The 17,512-nt window shown below is 44.6% G+C and overlaps 1 protein-coding gene across 1 annotated transcript in view; it reads left to right on the forward strand.

The window, feature by feature from the left end:
* The window catches only part of LOC311145349 (ryanodine receptor 3-like), a gene marked incomplete at its 5' end in the record, with an annotated part of 137,627 nt that overhangs the window by 49,265 nt on the left and 70,850 nt on the right, over positions 1-17,512 (forward strand). Inside the window, 12 exons of the mRNA XM_084181575.1 lie at positions 859-963; positions 7,430-7,504; positions 7,727-7,805; positions 8,419-8,531; positions 9,666-9,765; positions 9,869-9,962; positions 11,451-11,525; positions 12,081-12,237; positions 13,217-13,381; positions 14,334-14,455; positions 15,136-15,316; positions 16,206-16,341. Coding sequence (XP_084037701.1) covers positions 859-963; positions 7,430-7,504; positions 7,727-7,805; positions 8,419-8,531; positions 9,666-9,765; positions 9,869-9,962; positions 11,451-11,525; positions 12,081-12,237; positions 13,217-13,381; positions 14,334-14,455; positions 15,136-15,316; positions 16,206-16,341 — 1,402 coding nt within the window. The remainder of the gene's footprint in view (positions 1-858; positions 964-7,429; positions 7,505-7,726; positions 7,806-8,418; positions 8,532-9,665; positions 9,766-9,868; positions 9,963-11,450; positions 11,526-12,080; positions 12,238-13,216; positions 13,382-14,333; positions 14,456-15,135; positions 15,317-16,205; positions 16,342-17,512) is intronic.

A 17,512-nucleotide genomic window follows, 5' to 3' on the forward strand; every position in this document is an offset into this window, starting at 1 on the left:
ATGGGTGCTCCACTCTCGTGGTCTCACAGATTCATGCTCTCTTTCCAGGTCCAGCCAAGATTTTACGTTTTAGTAATTTAGCAGACGCTCTTACCCAGAGCGACTTACAGTAGTGAGTGCCTACATTATCATATTTATTTTGTATTGGTCCCCTGTAGGAATCGAACCCACAACCCTGGCGTTGCAAGCACCATGTTCTACAAGATCCACATACACCGATACTATAGGCATTTGCTGTAATAATATAGAATTACGAATTTGGGCCCCCAGTCAGTTCATAAGTATTAGTTTTATCAGTAACTGAAGCTTTCCATGGTAGAATTAGTCAAGGATAAACTTTACCATTCATAACATTTGTTCAAAAGTTGCATCTTGTAGAGCAGGTGGGCTGACTCAAGTTACACAGACATTCACAACTGTTTTAGGAGACACAATAGAGATAAATGACTGTAGGCTTTTCCCTATCAAATAAGATTGATTTAATGTTTTCAAAGACATCTGTGTTATTGTGTTTCTTTCACTCTGCAGTGCTGAGGGAATGTGGAACAGTCATCTAAAATGGTTTTCAAATGCAATCAACCTCCGGCGTTTGTGATTGATGGTTGTTATGATTATTAGTCATGGATGTAATGGACAAAATGTGCTGAGTCGAGAACAACACACTCAGTCACAATCTGTGACTAACCAATCTGAGGACCAGGCATCTCTAGTGACCAATCAAAAACCTTTTCTGGGTTTCTATTTAATCTACATTTTATATTGAGCCTTTTCAACATGGTTTGAAATCCTCACTTGTAATTGCCAATTCTCTGCTGCATACAACCCTAAACCTGATTTCCCTCCCTCTGTCTCTTCCAGTATGTCCCTCCAGACCTGTGCATCTGTAACTTTGTGCTGGAGCAGTCTCTCTCTGTGCGGGCCCTGCAGGAGATGCTGGCTAAGACTGGCCAGAACAGTGAGGGGGTGAGTACTGTCCCTCTACCACACCATCCATACACACTCCCACCACAGGCAGACGGCAGAGAGAAGAATCATCACAGAGAGCCCTCTGGGAAACTACTGAACATCCCCGTTTCACATATTCCATTTAATTAATTTCAGGATTTCAGGGTCGGAGAAGAAAAAATGTTGTGAAATGTTTTTTTAAATAATGAATGCAGGCACCACTTTTTTATGTTCAAACATTTGTATGCTCTTTGAGTGGGATTAATGAGAGGAATTGGCCTATTACAGTGGCCTGGGGACCTGGGTGCTGGGAGGTTGAGCCCTCCATGAATAGTATTGTGGATGAAAGTCGTCAGAAGGAGGAGAACGCTGCCCTCTTAGTGCGACAGCTTTACTGAAGTGGTTCTGCCCTTTGCAGCTCAGTTGCCCATTTGATTAACAATGAGGCTGAAAGGAACAATTCTCAAAGCTATAATTTCCACTATAGAGCAGAATTGCACAGTAAGTACTTTTGGTATACTGTATAACACGCACAGAGAACCAAGCCAAAAGTCCAAATGACAGAGCCACACACTTTACATACACACACACCTGAGGCAATGGATGCAATCTCATTGAATGGACCTCCATATGGCCATTGCATAGCAATTTCATCTGTGTGTATAGCTAGTGTATTGGTAGTCAAAGCAGGTCTCAACACCACCTCCCTATCTCCTCTGAACAGCCAGTTACAGTGGGTATCATAAGTATTCACCCCTCTTGGATTTCTTCACATTCTGTTGCGTTACAAAGTGGGATGGAAATATATTTAATTGTGATTTTTTGTCATTGATCTACACAAAATACTCCATAATGTCAAAGTGAAAAGAAAATTCTACACATTTTTACAAATGAATAAAAATTAAATATAGTTATTGCATAAGCATTCACCCACTTTGTTTAGGCAACTCTAAATTAGTTCAGGAGTAAAATGTGGCTTACTCTGTGTGAAATGATATGGATTGACATGATTTTTGAATGACTACCCTATTCCTCTGTCCCCCATACATACATATCTATAAGGTCCCTCAGTCGAGTATTGCATTTCAAGCACTGATTTTTTATTTAACCTTTATTTTGACAGGGAAGACATATTGAGACCTAAGTCTCTTTTCCAAATGTGCCTGTGATCTATGGCAAGATTCAACTACAAAGACCAGGGAGCTTTTTAAAAGCCTCATAAAGAAGGGCAGTGATTGGTAGATGGGTATCAATAACAAATCAGACATTGAATCTCTTTAAACATGGTCAAGTTAATAATTATGCTGTGGATGATGTATTAAACCACCCAGACACATCAAATATACAGTGGTCCTTCTGAACTGAGCTGCAGGACAGGAAGGAAATTGCTCAGGGATGTCACCCTGAGGACATTGGTGATTTTAAAACAACTACGGAGTTCAATGGCTGTGATGGGAGAAAACTGAGGATGGATCAACAACATTGTAGTGACTCCACAATAATGACCTAAATGACAGAGTGAAAAGAAGAATACAAGTATACAGAATACATTTTTTCCATAACATGCATCCTATTACTAAAGTAATACTGCAAATAAACACGGCAAAGGAATATACTTTTGGCCTAAATGCAAACCCTTATGTTTGGGCAAATCCAACACAACACATCGCTGAGTAACTGCCTCCTTATTTTCAAGAATGGTGGGGGCTGCATCATGCTATGGGTATGCTTGACATCGGCAAAGACTGAGGAGTTTTTCAGGATAAAAATAAACGAGAAGGAGCTAAGCATAGGCAGAATTATGGAGGAAAACCTGCTTCAGTCTGCTTTACACCAGACAATGGGAGTGGAATTCACCTTTCACCAGAACAATAACCTAAAACACAAGGCCAAATCTACACTGGAGTGCTTACCAAGAAGACAGTGAATGTTCCTGAAGAATCTGGGTTTGGTGGATGCCAGGAGAACGCTACCTGCCCCAATGCATAGTTCCAACTTTAAAGTTTGGTGGAGGAGGAATAATGGTCTGGGGCGGTTTTTCATGGTTCGGGCTAGGCCCCTTAGTTCCAGTGAAGGGAAATTTTAACACTACAGCATACAATTATATTCTAGATGATTCTGTGCTTCCAACTTTGTGGCAACAGTTTGGGGAAGGCCCTTTCCTGTTTCAGCATGACAATACCCCCATGCACAAAGCGAGGTCCATACAGAAATGGTTTGTTGAGATCGTTGTGGAAGAACTTGACTGGCCTGCACAGAGCCCTGACCTCAACCCCATCGAACACCTTTGGGATGAATTGGAACGCCGACTGCGAGCCAGGTCTAATCCCCCAACATCAGTGCCCGACCACACTAATGCTCTTGTGGCATTATGCCCATGATTTTGGAATGAAATGTTTGACGACCAGGTGTCCACATACTTTTGGTAATGTAGTGTATATTTACTCAGGGGGGTGAATACTTATTATTCTTATTATACTTATTAAACAAAGGATGAAATACCTATTTCCTCCTCAGTCATGTGTTTGGGAGATTGTGATTAAAAGGCAGCCCCACAGAAACACAGCATGACCAAGTTGCTCTCTCCATGCTCCTCTTGCAGGGAACATCCTAAACACTGCCTGTCCTAAAATGTCATGTTTCATGTTTCAGAGGAAGGAGGGGGCAGATATGAAAATATGATCATTTCTCATCCATTGTAGTATGACATTGCACTTTTTCCAGGTTGCAGTGGTTTACTGATCTCAGTTCTGCACTTACCTGAAATTAATATGAGGGATTGTTGTAGTTCATTACCAGATGCAGCATGTTGTATTTTAGTACATTATTAATCCAATAGATAAGAGTATATTGTAAGAGTAGCGAGAGCAAGGAAGTGTAATTACTAGATCATTTATCATCGTTCTTTTATTTATTCTAATAGACAGATAATGCGTTTCTGATACATACTGATAATGATCTTATTCGATGCAATCTTATTTGTTAAATGCAACATTGCAGACATTGCCTTTTGCTTTCATTGATCACCTGTGGCAGATCTCTACTGTTTGCATTGCTATGTTCATCAATTGTGTTCTGTTAATCTCTCTACCTGTTAGCCTCGAGGCAAGGACCGATGGGTATGTTCACCATTCATTCCATTCTCCTCTCCTGTCACCTCTCTAGTGCATTGCTGTTTAGTCATGCTAGCAGCTTGCTCTCCCATTTTCATATGTCTCCTAGGGATACGATAGTCCCTTCAGTGAAAGCAAATAGGTTCCCCACAGAATGCTAGTGTGTTTTATATGCAAACATGAATGTGTATGCTGCTAAAATGACTGGCATTATGGATTTATTTGGTTAAACAAGTGAGTCGATTGTGTCACAGCACTTAGCAACAAGACAAAGACAAATGGAACTGAGTATAGACTTCTCATACAAACTGTCTCGGTCAACAGTTACTGCTCACATTTCTCCTGGCCAAAGAGAACATTCTACACCTCTCCTGAATTAACATCAGATCAATGTCAGTCATAATTCATTCCTTAGGGGATTTAGAGTTATGTTTTTGAAGTCCAGAATCACTGGATATTACCAACAAATGATTACCTGTTCACACATTCTGCACCTAACTAACTTAAGACATACAATAGTGCACTACATTACATGTATTATAAATCCAGAAGTCAGTACACTGACATTTAGAAGGATTAAAAATTATTTATTATATTTGTGAAGTGAAGCAACCCCTAGACAGGTTTCTGTTTCTGCTTTAGCTAACTCGTTGTTGCCTTGCCAAACTTATAATGATATAGTAAGAATTTCCATAATTTGATAGGTGGAGCTTCATACTAATTGAGTTGAGTTCAAAGATAAATGGACTTGTCAAAGCTGCAGCCTAGCAACCACACTGGACTCCCAATGTAGGGGAATGAACTAATCAAGTCCCATTGGTTCCGTCACAGCTGTGTGAACTGGAAAAGCTATTTGGCAAGAGATCATGCAAAGTACAGGCAGACTGGACCTTCATGGGAGCTTAATGTGCCTTTAAAACTTAGTGAGACATTTTCAAGGGAAACTGCTGGTTTGCAGTAGCTAAGCTGCTTTCTAGGTGCCACTCTCACCCCTCTTGCATTTACTCTTGTGTAGTAACTTAACATGACCTGCCTAGTTGACTAGTTCAACATAACCAAAGGGAAGGCCATGGGTTAACCAGACTTTATGTCCGATTGTAATCATATACTGTAATCACTGTTTCTCCTTGATGGACTATTTTCCTCCCTCTAAGGAATGATGTGGAGACTGATTCAGATCTGGTCTGGATAAGATTTGTTTTAACACTATGTTACATCTCTGAAAATTCTCTCTTCTCACATGTATCTCTTTTCAATAACCCTTCACTCTCCATTCGTCTATTCCTGCTCTGAAATGTCAATGGAGGAAACACTAATGGTAGTTGAATATGTCATGATTCAGGAATCAAAAGTCTGTCGTTGAGCTGATGAGCTACAATGAGGGTATCAACTCACAGAAGGAAGAACGTATTAATATATTCAGCTGGTCTCAACTGGACTCAACTTCAAAGTGGAATAGGGTCTTATTAAGGGTATTTTGGACTAATATTGTGTTTGTTTGAGGGGTAGCAGTCTCATAGATCTTGTAAACGGTGCTCAAAAAACCATTAAGTCAGCTATCAAACATCCATTTAGCACAGTTTCAGCTAGTGACCCCAAATTGAGTTTGGTGTGAAGTTGCTCTAACTCATCCAAATAGAGTACTGAATAAACTTGTGATTTGGATCAAAGTTCAAATAATCAGAGTCAGTGATTGACGTTCCCAGGGTAAGGCAGGGTGAGGGTTATATCCTCTGGCGGGGCGACGTGTGTAGTGGTATTTCAGTACCACCTCTCTGTGCCAGTCTGCCGCTGTCCCCCTGGTGGCTGCTGGGTAAACGCAGGGGGGTGACGTGCTGCTAAAGGTCACGCTTCTTCAATTGATGTCAGCATGTCATATCCCGGCAACAGCTGGGGGGGGGGTGAACTCGTTTTTCCCCCCGTCTTTGATCAGCCTTTCCCCTTCTGGGCCAGTGGGCCAAGGAAACTACGGACACTAGGGACAGTAGGGACACTGGGGATAGTAGGGACAGTAGGGACACTACAGACACTAGGGACACTAGGGACACTAGGGACACCAGGGACTCCAGGGACACTAGGAACACTAGGGACACTAGAAATCAGCTTTTCCCCTTCTGGGCCAGTGGGCCAGGGACACTACGGACACTAAGGACAGTAGGGACACTAGGGATAGTAGGGACAGTAGGGACACTATGGACACCAGGGACACTAGGAACACTAGGGACACTAGAAACAGGGGAATCTGAGCCTGCCAGAGCTTTGGATGGTGTGAGGTTAGGATAAGAAATGTTAAGAGCTGTAGTTTTCTCAGGTTGTGTTGGGGTGAATGCAGCTGGATATGCCTGATGCCTATTAGACTCTCTCTCAGGAAGTAGAACAGCCTGGCATGGTGCTGGTACTGCTGGAGTCTGTATAATCCATGGCAACTGCATTGAACTGGAGGCTATTGTCTTAGCAAATAGCAGCACAGATAGAGGTTGCACGGTTTGTTTGGACTAAGAGACACTGGCATGCAAAATCAAGTATGTTACAAATAAGATCTTGCACAGCACGTCACCATATGTGAATGACCAACAGGGACTATACACAGTTTACTGTGGATAGGACAAACAGAGACCAACTCACAAACATTTTTTTAACTTACAGCACATTCTCAGTAATGTAACTCTCTCTTATCTTACTGCTCCATAGAGGCTCATAAGAAAGGTGAGTAACACATGGTTGCCTGCAGAACGAAGGGACAGGTTAGCAAGCAGTCACATCACTCTTACCCCTATGCATCTCCTCGAACCACTGTGGAACCAGAGTGAAACCCGTTTATGTCTTTCCTTCCTAGCTCTCTCTAATGTCACAAACCAGAGCCTTCTTACTGTAACAAAAAGTATCTGTCACCGACTCATTAGAGGCAGAGCGCACTCGCTCGCTCTCTCACCTCCCATTCCCTTCACCTGTAGTCGTGTGATGATGATGATCTGTATTCTGCACCATGGATACAGGAAGCAGGCGTCTCCCCTGAGTGACACATCTGAATGCATGCTTTCAGTGTTGTGTTGTGGACAGCAGGACAGTCGTCCAAGAGGAGAGGACAGGCTGACAGGGGCAGGCTGGGTCAGTCTGTGGCCCCTGCCTTGTGTGAGGTCATCATCATGCGCCAGAGGGTCTTGGTTCTCCCACTATGATACAGATAGATGCAGATAAAGAGAGAGAGAGAGTGAGAGAGAGAGAAAGTAAGAGAGTGTGTGTGAGAGAGAGAGAGAGAGAGAGAGAGAGAGAGAGAGAGCGAGAGAAAAGGAGTGAGAGAGAGTGGCCATAGGGGACTTCCTGTCTGACAGTGTATCTTGTGTGTGATGGGTGTTGTGCTGTCTCCACAGGCGGCCCAGGGGGGTGGACACAGGACACTTCTGTATGGACACGCTATCCTCCTGAGGCACTCCTTCAGCGCTATGGTGAGACTACACCGCACACACTCACTCATCCATTACCCAAGGAAAATTGATTGTTTTCTCATTACTCCATGTGTTACTGTTTCATAGATACTACAGTTTATCTGAATATTTGTTGCACATGTCCTAGTGACATTTGTTCCAGTTCTGAATGTTACACCGGAGTTGTGTGCCTCTTTTGATCAGCTCTTTTATGTTGTTTTGATGTCGATCTATCCGTTCCAGTATCTGACCTGTTTAAAGACATCAAGGTCACAGACAGATAAGCTGTCCTTTGATGTGGGACTGCAGGAGGACTCAACAGGTAAAACCTTCCACTCTATCTGTCTCTACTCCTACTATCACACAGCCACTCTCATAGCTGGGATTCTGATTGGGACTGACTCATGGGATTTCACCTGCCCCAGTGTTAATTTCAGATTCGCCTAAGCACTGCATGAAAAGAGAGATTTGCTGTTCGGATATTGTAGAAAATGTACCACCTTTGCAGAGATTTTGTGTCTCGTCATTTATTCCGTAGGAGATCTCTGAAAACATTCCAAGCAGACTGAAATAAATATCTTAGATGTGCTCTTTGTCACGATGTTGAGCCTCAGCTCATTTGTCTCATAGAGATGTAAAAGATGGTCCTCCACTTATTGGAAGGCTGGTTGCTATGGTGCTTGCATGTTGATGAGTGTGAGTGGGCATATATTAGTGTTTGTGTGAATACATTTGTGTGTCAAATCTAATTTGTGTCTGTGCTGTGCTCGTGTGTGCGTGCGTGTGTGTGTGTTGCTTTCACCATTGTAATCTATCCCCAAACAGTAGTGAAAGGTGAGACTGAGTCTCAATCACCTGTGTATGTAGATCATAGAGTTATAATCAACATTATGCAGGCAGGTGTCCCCCACCAGTGTCTCACTGTGCTCCTGCAGGTGAGGCCTGTTGGTGGACCATCCATCCTGCCTCCAAACAGAGGTCAGAGGGTGAGAAGGTGCGCATCGGTGATGACCTCATCCTCGTCAGCGTGTCATCAGAACGATACCTTGTGAGTACACCCTCAGTCAAAAATTTATATTATAGGCTATTTAATGTTTCCAGCCCCATTACACAGAACCATCATGCCATTCAATCCAGTAGGATGAGCCATGAATTGTAGATCTCGGACTGAAGGTGTCTCCCTCCCAATCAGCTCCCTCTGTCCAGTAAAGAAGAGGAGAGATAGGGGACAGGAAGCTAAGAAAGAGCAGGGGAAGGCTACACATGGAGAGCAGGGAGGGAGAGAGCAACACTGTCAAACTGAACACCTACTGTACCCTATCTTACTATGTCCCCTATGCCAACTTCCCTACACTGTGCAGCCTGTCAAACCCTGTTCCTCCTCAGGCCCATCTATGACCATCTCCCAGACCCCTCTGTTATTCCCACTGTGTGGGCCTCAGGGCCTTGGCATGCTGATTCTGGAAAACATCTCCAGCATGATGCAGGGAGAATGTAACAATAGCCAGCCCAGAGAAGCTCATGTTTATGGGAATTCAGCAGGGATACGGCAGCCCTCGCTGGGCCAGAGGCCCACTTTCATGTGACTGTTACTGCCACAGCTCCTCTCTGTGCTGTTGTCACCAGCGAGACGCTCCCTCTAACCAGGCCTACAGCACCTTCAGGACCAGGGAGGGAGGTGGCAGGGCTGTAGAGTTACCCTGTGACCCTCTGCTGCAGAAATGTCACATGCACGCACACCCGCATGCACGCCTGAACGCACGCACGCACACACACACACACACACACACACACACACACACACACACACACACACACACACACACACACACACACACACACACACACACACACACACACACACACACACACACACACACACACACACACACTCACAGCCCTCTAGAAACTGTCCGTCCCGAGTTCACAGTGCTGTTGTTTCTCCAGTGCCAGCCTCTCTCCAAGTTGATGAATGACTCTAAATCTGCTGCAGCAATAGCAGCCTCTCTATCACACCCTCCCATGCATGCATGGACAAATCTCTGAGTTGTAGCCTGGCTCAATGCCTTGAATCAAACTTTGTATTTGACATGGGCCCTGCAGTATAGGCCAACGGTAGTTTATGTCCCGTACTGTAATTATTGATGGTGTGTGTAACATAATGTTCCTCTGTCTCCACCAGCACCTGTCCATCTCCAATGGCAACATCCAGGTGGACGCGTCCTTCATGCAGACTCTGTGGAACGTCCACCCCACCTGCTCAGGCAGCAACGTGGAGGAGGGTATGTCCAACTGTTAGTTTAGCTTCACTGCTAAACTGGCTTATAATGTTGTTTGAAATGTATGGGTATCAATTAAAGGTGCTGTTAATCCATACTCCAATAGGTTATCTGCTGGGTGGCCATGTGTTGCGTCTGTTCCACGGTCATGATGAAGTTCTGACCATCCCAGGTTCCGACCAGAGTGATGAGCAACAGAGGTAAGACACACAACTGGGAAACAGCTGTAAGACTAAAAGGAATGAGTCTTGAGGAGTTAAAGAGCGACTGCCTTTAAAAAGCAATAAATCCCTTTGAAAACAGCCTATGTGGCATCGATATGAGTCAAACAGTTATTCTAGTGTCAAAATGTACTACAAAGTGTAAATAGGATAATTTTGGTCATAAAGTCAGTGTCATCTAAAATGGAGTTTGGCACAACGAGTAAATTAAGGTTGGGTTTTGATTTGACGATGTTCATTTGCCAACTAACATGGGGTGAGCAGCTGTGGTGATTGCTCTCTATCCAATAGCATAGACAGTGCGACAGACACTGCTCAGCAGCTTCGACTGTTTACATAAGACAACACGTCGCAAATTTTTTTACTTGAGAAATACTGCACCAAATACCTTAGTTAGATGTAAAATTGCACAACTAAAACATCAAAATTAATGAAAGATTTCTTGAGTTATCTTACATTCTTTCTGGGGATTTTGAGGAAGTGAAATAGGCTTCCGCGTCTACAGTGTCTCATTGGTGACAAACATCATTATTAACCAAACGCGGAATTGGTCAGGAAGCGCACCTCCAAGACTGAAATCAAATTTTTCTAATGAGCAACAGAAAAACACACCTGCCAATCGGCGTGTTCAGTGGAATTTGTTTTTGCCTTAGTCTTTTGTGAAAGTGGCCTAAGATCAAGCTTGGCTGACCTGGCTAACTCTGGCTGAGTTTGTTTTGAATTCCCTGTGGGTCCAACAGGTTGGTGTCACTACTCAGTATGACACTGGGTCTCAGGAGCAGGAAAAATGGCCGACCTGCTATCTACAGTCGCACAGCACTAGCACTGACTGCCAGCAAGGTAGCAGACGGATATGGCACACAAGGCCTGAAGTGGGTCGAGGCAACAGTAGCAGAAGCCCACAGCAACGTTAACATAGCCAGGCACCGAAGACGTGTGAGAGGACCCTTCATCTTCCTCCCAGTCTATTTTTAGGACGGTGTGTGTGTGGCAATAATTCGCTGAGGATTATATATTGGTTGTCAGTTTTGGCTTTGCCTTTAGTCCTGTCCTTGAAATTGAATAGAGGAAGCATTTTTTAAAGACGCTACATTTCAGGAGGTCCATCAAACATAGTCCAAACTGTCACCAAGGGCCATGAAAGATCCCTTTTATCTTTGTAGCTAGTCACCCATATCAGTGATAGACAGTGTTGCTCTCAGTCTCTGTTGGTTATGTGGGTTGCCTTGATGAAAGATGTGCTCTGTTGCCGGGAGGGTAAATAATAAGGTTCATCTGAGGTCCCAGTCTGAGTATTACCTCCTCTGAGCTGATATCACTATGACTGGAGGGAATAAAGCAGTTAGAGATGGTATCCTGCTAAAGTCATTAAACATGACTTTGAGACCATTATGAGCCTGTGGCAGTTTTAATAAAACATTGCAGAGATCCAGACCTGTCAACCTCATGCTCCTCTCTTGTCCCCAGGATAGTGAACTATGAGACGGGGAATGCAGGAGCCAAGGCCAGGTCTCTGTGGAGGCTGGAGCCTCTGAGAATCAGGTGAGTTCAGCTCTTTTTATCCTCTCCATCTTCTCTCTCTAGGTGTTCTCTCTCTCCCTCCCTCTCTCCCTCTGTTCTCTCTATCTTTCCTTCTCTCTCTTCCTCCCTCCCTCTCTCTCTATCTCTTTCCTTCTCTCTCTTCCTCCCTCCCTCTCTCTCTATCTCTTTCCTTCTCTCTCTTCCTCCCTCCCTCTCTCTCTCCCTCCCTCCCTCCCTCTGCTCTGACTCACTTTGATGTTTCAAGATGCTTTGAGTCATTTAGACTTTTTGACCCCAACTATTTGTAGTCTTTCAAAGATTCAATATCTGTGGCTTTCCTCTCAGATATGCCCTGCACTTTCAGATCTGGAATGTGTCATCCATGTTTCATCTGCTATTTTGTTTTAATCTGAGAAACTGGGCAATGTCTAGTCATACGAATGGGTATTAGGTGCCTAATTAGTAATTTTTGTTCTTGATACAATTGTGTGTGTGTGTGTGTGTGTGTGTGTGTGTGTGTGTGTGTGTGTGTGTGTGTGTGTGTGTGTGTGTGTGTGTGTGTGTGCCTGTGGACAGCTGGAGCGGGAGTCACATTCGCTGGGGCCAGCCCTTCCGTCTCCGCCACCTCACCACGGGGCACTACCTGGCCCTGACAGAGGAGAGGGGGGTGGTGCTGCAGGATCGGGAGAAGTCTGACACATCCTCCACCTCCTTCTGCTTTAGAGCCTCCAAGGTCAGAGCGCGCACACACACATACACACACACACACACACACACATACACATACACATACGCACACACACATACACACACACACACACACACACACACACACACACACACACACACACACACACAGAAACACATACACACTTCTCAGACTTTGCCTTTCCATCACAGTCAAGGACTCAACCACACACTCACTTACAGAGAGCTACTGAAAGGATATTACAGTGCTAGGAACAATTCTAAATACTTTCAAATGAATTGCGCCCACTCTCCTTGAACTGGAAAATGTGAATTTCTTTCAAGGACAATGGAAAATGCATGAGTTATTACGCACATTAAAGCCATGCCATAAAGGTTAATTTGGCTGAAGTTGCTCTCTATAAATGTATGGACTTGCGGCGCCATACCAATCTGGACTAGGGTATTTAAGTCTATTCTTGGTAGTGGTGCTATTGAATGGAAGCAATTAGTGACCTCTTCACTGTGGATCAATAGCATGGTGGAACCCACAATTTTACTGAGGCAGTTTATCATAGGTTTAATACACTATACATTTCATATGTTTCCATTGTGTCTGTTCTTAATGGGGAAACAAATGCAGAGTGATTCATGAGGGCTTGCCTGTGTGCATCCTCTGTTGTCACTGTTGCTCATTGATATAGGCTATAAACACTGTATGCCCTCTTACTATCCCTTCCTCCCTCTCTGTCTCTCTATTAGCCTAGCTATCATAGCATGTGTAATTAGAAGTTGTATTATAGAAAGCGGTCAGTGCTCCTTCAGTCCTTGACCAGGCTGATCCAGGTCTGTCATCATCTTTTAAATGGCTTTTCTTAGATCAAGGTCCCTCAACACCTACTGCTTAGCATAATACAATGTGTGATTTGAATAAAACTGTATAACGTTTTGAAGCCTGGCTTGGAGAGTTTCATAAAGGTTTGTGTGACATCTTGATCTTGTTTTGGATTCTTCCTTCCCTCCAGGAAAAGCTGGAGTCGAGTCCAAAGCGGGACATGGAGGGCATGGGGACGGCAGACATTAAGTATGGGGACTCAATCTGCTTCGTCATGCATGCGGCCACGGGACTCTGGCTATCCTACCAGGCGCCTGATGTAAAATCATCTCGCCTGGGCCCTCTCAAGAGACGGGTGAGACACCAATGCACTGCTTTATTTGTCAAATGTTTATGATACAGCCAGGACTTTTTTAAAATTTCTAGTCAGATGAATTAACTGACTTTCAAGTGAGAACTGTTATGGTGTGACTATTCCACTAGCAGTAATAAAAATAATCCCATTGAAAAACCAATTGACCAGAAAGTAGCACATGCAATAAATATAATTAGAAAAGTCCTAGAGCAGATGAGAATTCTCTTGCTGATTTTCTAGCTGATAGGTTTGAGATAAGTGTATTGCACTGATAGTGCTTTTCCTGTGACTAAATAAAACCCTGTGACTGTAATGAATGAGATGTGAGAGGAGTGTATGTGACAGTCCCTGGACTCCACAGAAACAAGCCTAATAGCCTGTAGTGTCAGCAGCACCTGCGTTACAGCCTAGCCATGCTCATCTCCGCTAATGTCTGGAAATTGCTCCTTCTCGTCTCATCTCGCCCTCCCTCTTTCCTTCCTCCCCTTCTCGCTCTTTTTGCCCTTGTCTTTACTTCCTCTCTCTCTCTCTCTCTCTCTCTCTCTCTCTCTCTCTCTCTCTCTCTCTCTCTCTCTCTCTCTCTCTCTCTCTCTCTCTCTCTCTCTCTCTCTGTCACGCTCTCTCCCTATCTCTCTCTCTCTCTCTCTCTCTCTCTCTCTCTCTCTCTCTCTCTCTCTCTCTCTCTCTCTCTCTCTCTCTCTCTATCTCTCTCTCTCTCCCTCTCCTACCCCCTCCCTCCCTCCCTCTCTCTCTCTTTCTCCCTCTCTCTCTCTCTCTCTCCCTCTCTCTCTCTCTCTCTCTCTCTCTCTCTCTCTCTCTCTCTCTCTCTCTCTCTCTCTCTCTTTCTCTCTTTCTCTCTCTCTCTCTCTCTCTCTCTCTCTCTCTCTCTCTCTCTCTCTCTCTCTCTCTCTCTCTCTCTCTCTCTCTCTCTCTCTCTCTCTCTCTCTTCCAGGCTTTCCTCCACTCTGAGGGTCATATGGATGATGGTCTGACCTTGCAGCGGTGTCAGCACGAAGAGTCCCGCGCTGCTCGCATAATCCGTAACACCACCCGCCTCTTCAGCCACTTCATCAGGTAGCACCACTATCACCGCTACACCACTACACCACCACTAAACCACACAACCGAAATATAACTCCTCATTGTCTGTAGTGTAATAAGTTGAGCTTATGGCCTGTGAGTAGTGTGCTCTATGGATAGAACAGCCCCCAGACAGCATGCTGCCTGCCTCGCTCAATGACCCAGTCCATGGTGAAACAGGACAATAAACATCTCAAGCCATGAGGCCACGCAATGGAATGAAAGAGAGTGCAATGGAGAGAATAACTATTCAACTGGCCTGTGACTGTGACTCAAACCCAAACCCCCTTGGTGACGTCAGTCGGTCACACGTGGCTGACTGGCTTTCACCACTGTCGAGACCCAGATCGCCTCCTGTGAGCTGTACCTCTCCACACACCCCTCCCACTCTGTGTGACAGAGTAGGTGCTATTTTTAGCTCACACAGAAATAACATTTCAGCATGGATGAACCTCAAGGCACAAATGATGTTCACTATGGCAGTCACTCCTTGAGTCATATTCTAATACTGGTGTTGTTATGAAATCTAATGGCATCATCATGAAACCTTATGATTATATAATGATATGGTGATGTAAATGAGCTGCTGTCATAATATTCCGTTGTTTTGATGCTGGAAAAAGTAGTACTTTCAAACAGTAATCTGATGAAGACAATCTCTTCTCCTGTTCCAGAGACCTAGACTGTCTGGGGGGTAAGAACCGTGCGTCAGTAGCCCTTCCCATCGAGGAGGTCCTCCAGACCCTCTACGACCTCATCACCTACTTCCAGCTGCCTTACGCTGAGCTGGAGCACGAGGAGAAGCAGATCATGCTGCGCTCGCTCAAGAACCGACAGAACCTCTTCAAACAGGAAGTGAGTTCATCCACACAGGAAGTGCTGCATCACGATCCTGCGTGACGGTTGTTTGGCAGCAGAGGACAATAAAAGTCAAAAGTCAGGGATTTCAATTGTGATTAAGGTAATTTTAGTAAGTGGTTATTGCAGGAGCCGGGCGTAGACACAATATTCTCAATACACACTGTTTTTAAAGTATTTTTTGTACAGTATTTCAATGCCGCATTGTATTTCAGAGCATCAATTTTTAACTGTCAGCAGTTTTGTTCTGAGTTTTTCTGTGGTGACGACAATGCAGTGGAGCCTTTTGATAAGGCTCTCGGCCCAACATTTCTCTCATCAATTATAACATGTCAGCTGCCTTCCCTTGTGCAATGTCAAATACTCAACGTCAACTACTCTTCCTAACTCAAACAAAAGCCGCTGCTATGGATTTGATTTCCCACGGTGGTTCACTATGTCCTCAAGCAATAAATTGATAACATGAATTAATGTAAATTAGCTGTATGCTGTGTTTATGTTATGTTTACATAACTGGTATTACCATGGATCCTGCTCTTGGAATGCTGCTATAACTCATCTATATCCCCAAACTGCCCTTTTCCACCCCACTCTCCCATACATTCTGGTTATAAAGTACATTTTTCATTGTTGACAGCTGACATAAATCACTTGCAATTTCCTTCCTCACTGGGCCTTCATATCTCTTAGCATATCTTATCAGTATTATTACCATCTAAGATTAATCACCAAGGCATGAAACACGCATAGCAGTTTGAAGTGGGAGACAAGGGCTGTGGCCAAAAGTAGTGCACTATATAGGGAATATGGCACCATTTTGGAAGCACCCTAGGAGCTGACATGTGATGATGATGTCAGAGTGATGATGGGTGTGACTGTGTTTCAGGGCATGCTGACTCTGGTGTCCTGCTGCATCGACCGTCTCAACGTGTACAACAGTGCAGCCCACTTTGGGGAGTGTGCCGGGGCAGAGGCTGGGGCTTCCTGGAAGGAAATCCTCAACCTGCTCTATGAGCTGCTGGGTGAGAGAGACAATAGAGGAGTTCATTGTCCTCCAACGAGGACAGTCTTATACACAAGTCATCACACCAATACTGTAACAATCACATAAAGAGTCACAGTAAAGAAGATGGGACAACACAACAATAGGCCAAGACAAGACAACCTGTCTGCCCTTGTTTGTTTGTTACACACACACACGCACACGCACACGCACACACACACACACACACACACACACACACACACACACACACACACACACACACACACACACACACAATGTTGATTATAACTCTATGATCTACATACACAGGTGATTGAGACTCAGTCTCACCTTTTACTACTGTTTGGGGATAGATTACAATGGTGAAAGCAACACACACACACACGCACGCACACACACACACACACACACACACACACACACACACACACACACACACACACACACACACACACACACACAGACACACACACACACTCACACACACACACACACACACACACACACACACACACACACACACACACACACACCCACACACAGTAATCAGTCACAGGTACCGGAGTCATTGTAGCCTGCCACTAAAGCCCTGGCCATCCCAGCGCTGCTCTTACCCACCACAGTCCTTCGTCTCAGTGCTGTGCTGGGATTATTTGGGGTAGCTGAGCTGGTATTTACAGAGCTGTTTATGGTCCTCTAGGCACCCTGGGGTGGTGTTTCCCTACCTTACACTGCTGTCTGCTGTCTGTAAGGATGCCTCAGTACACATGCACTCTAGCACGCACACGCACATGCACACGCACACACACACACACACACACACACACACACACACACACACACACACAGGGGCTGAAGTTCGGTGCTGGGGCTGGGAGTGGATAAGGATAGCGTGCAAATTTCAGGTCTGTGTGAAGTGCTTCCAGGGTTTCTACCCAACATGTACATCTCCCACAGCACACAGAATGTTCAACACACACTCCTAGTCAGCCTGGACTGTACCATGCTCACCATTTGGCTTTCTAACCCATAAGGAACCAAGCCATCCATTCTATTCTAACACGTCACCATTGTATTTGGTTGTTGTTTGGTCGCTCTGCAATCCATGTCCTTACTTAAGCCCTCAAATTGCCAGAATCACAGACCAGTCCAAACATACATGGCAGTTGGACATTACAGCTATTCCC

Source organism: Coregonus lavaretus, assembly GCF_964263955.1.
Source record: "Coregonus lavaretus genome assembly, chromosome: 18".
Classification (NCBI taxonomy): domain Eukaryota; kingdom Metazoa; phylum Chordata; class Actinopteri; order Salmoniformes; family Salmonidae; genus Coregonus; species Coregonus lavaretus.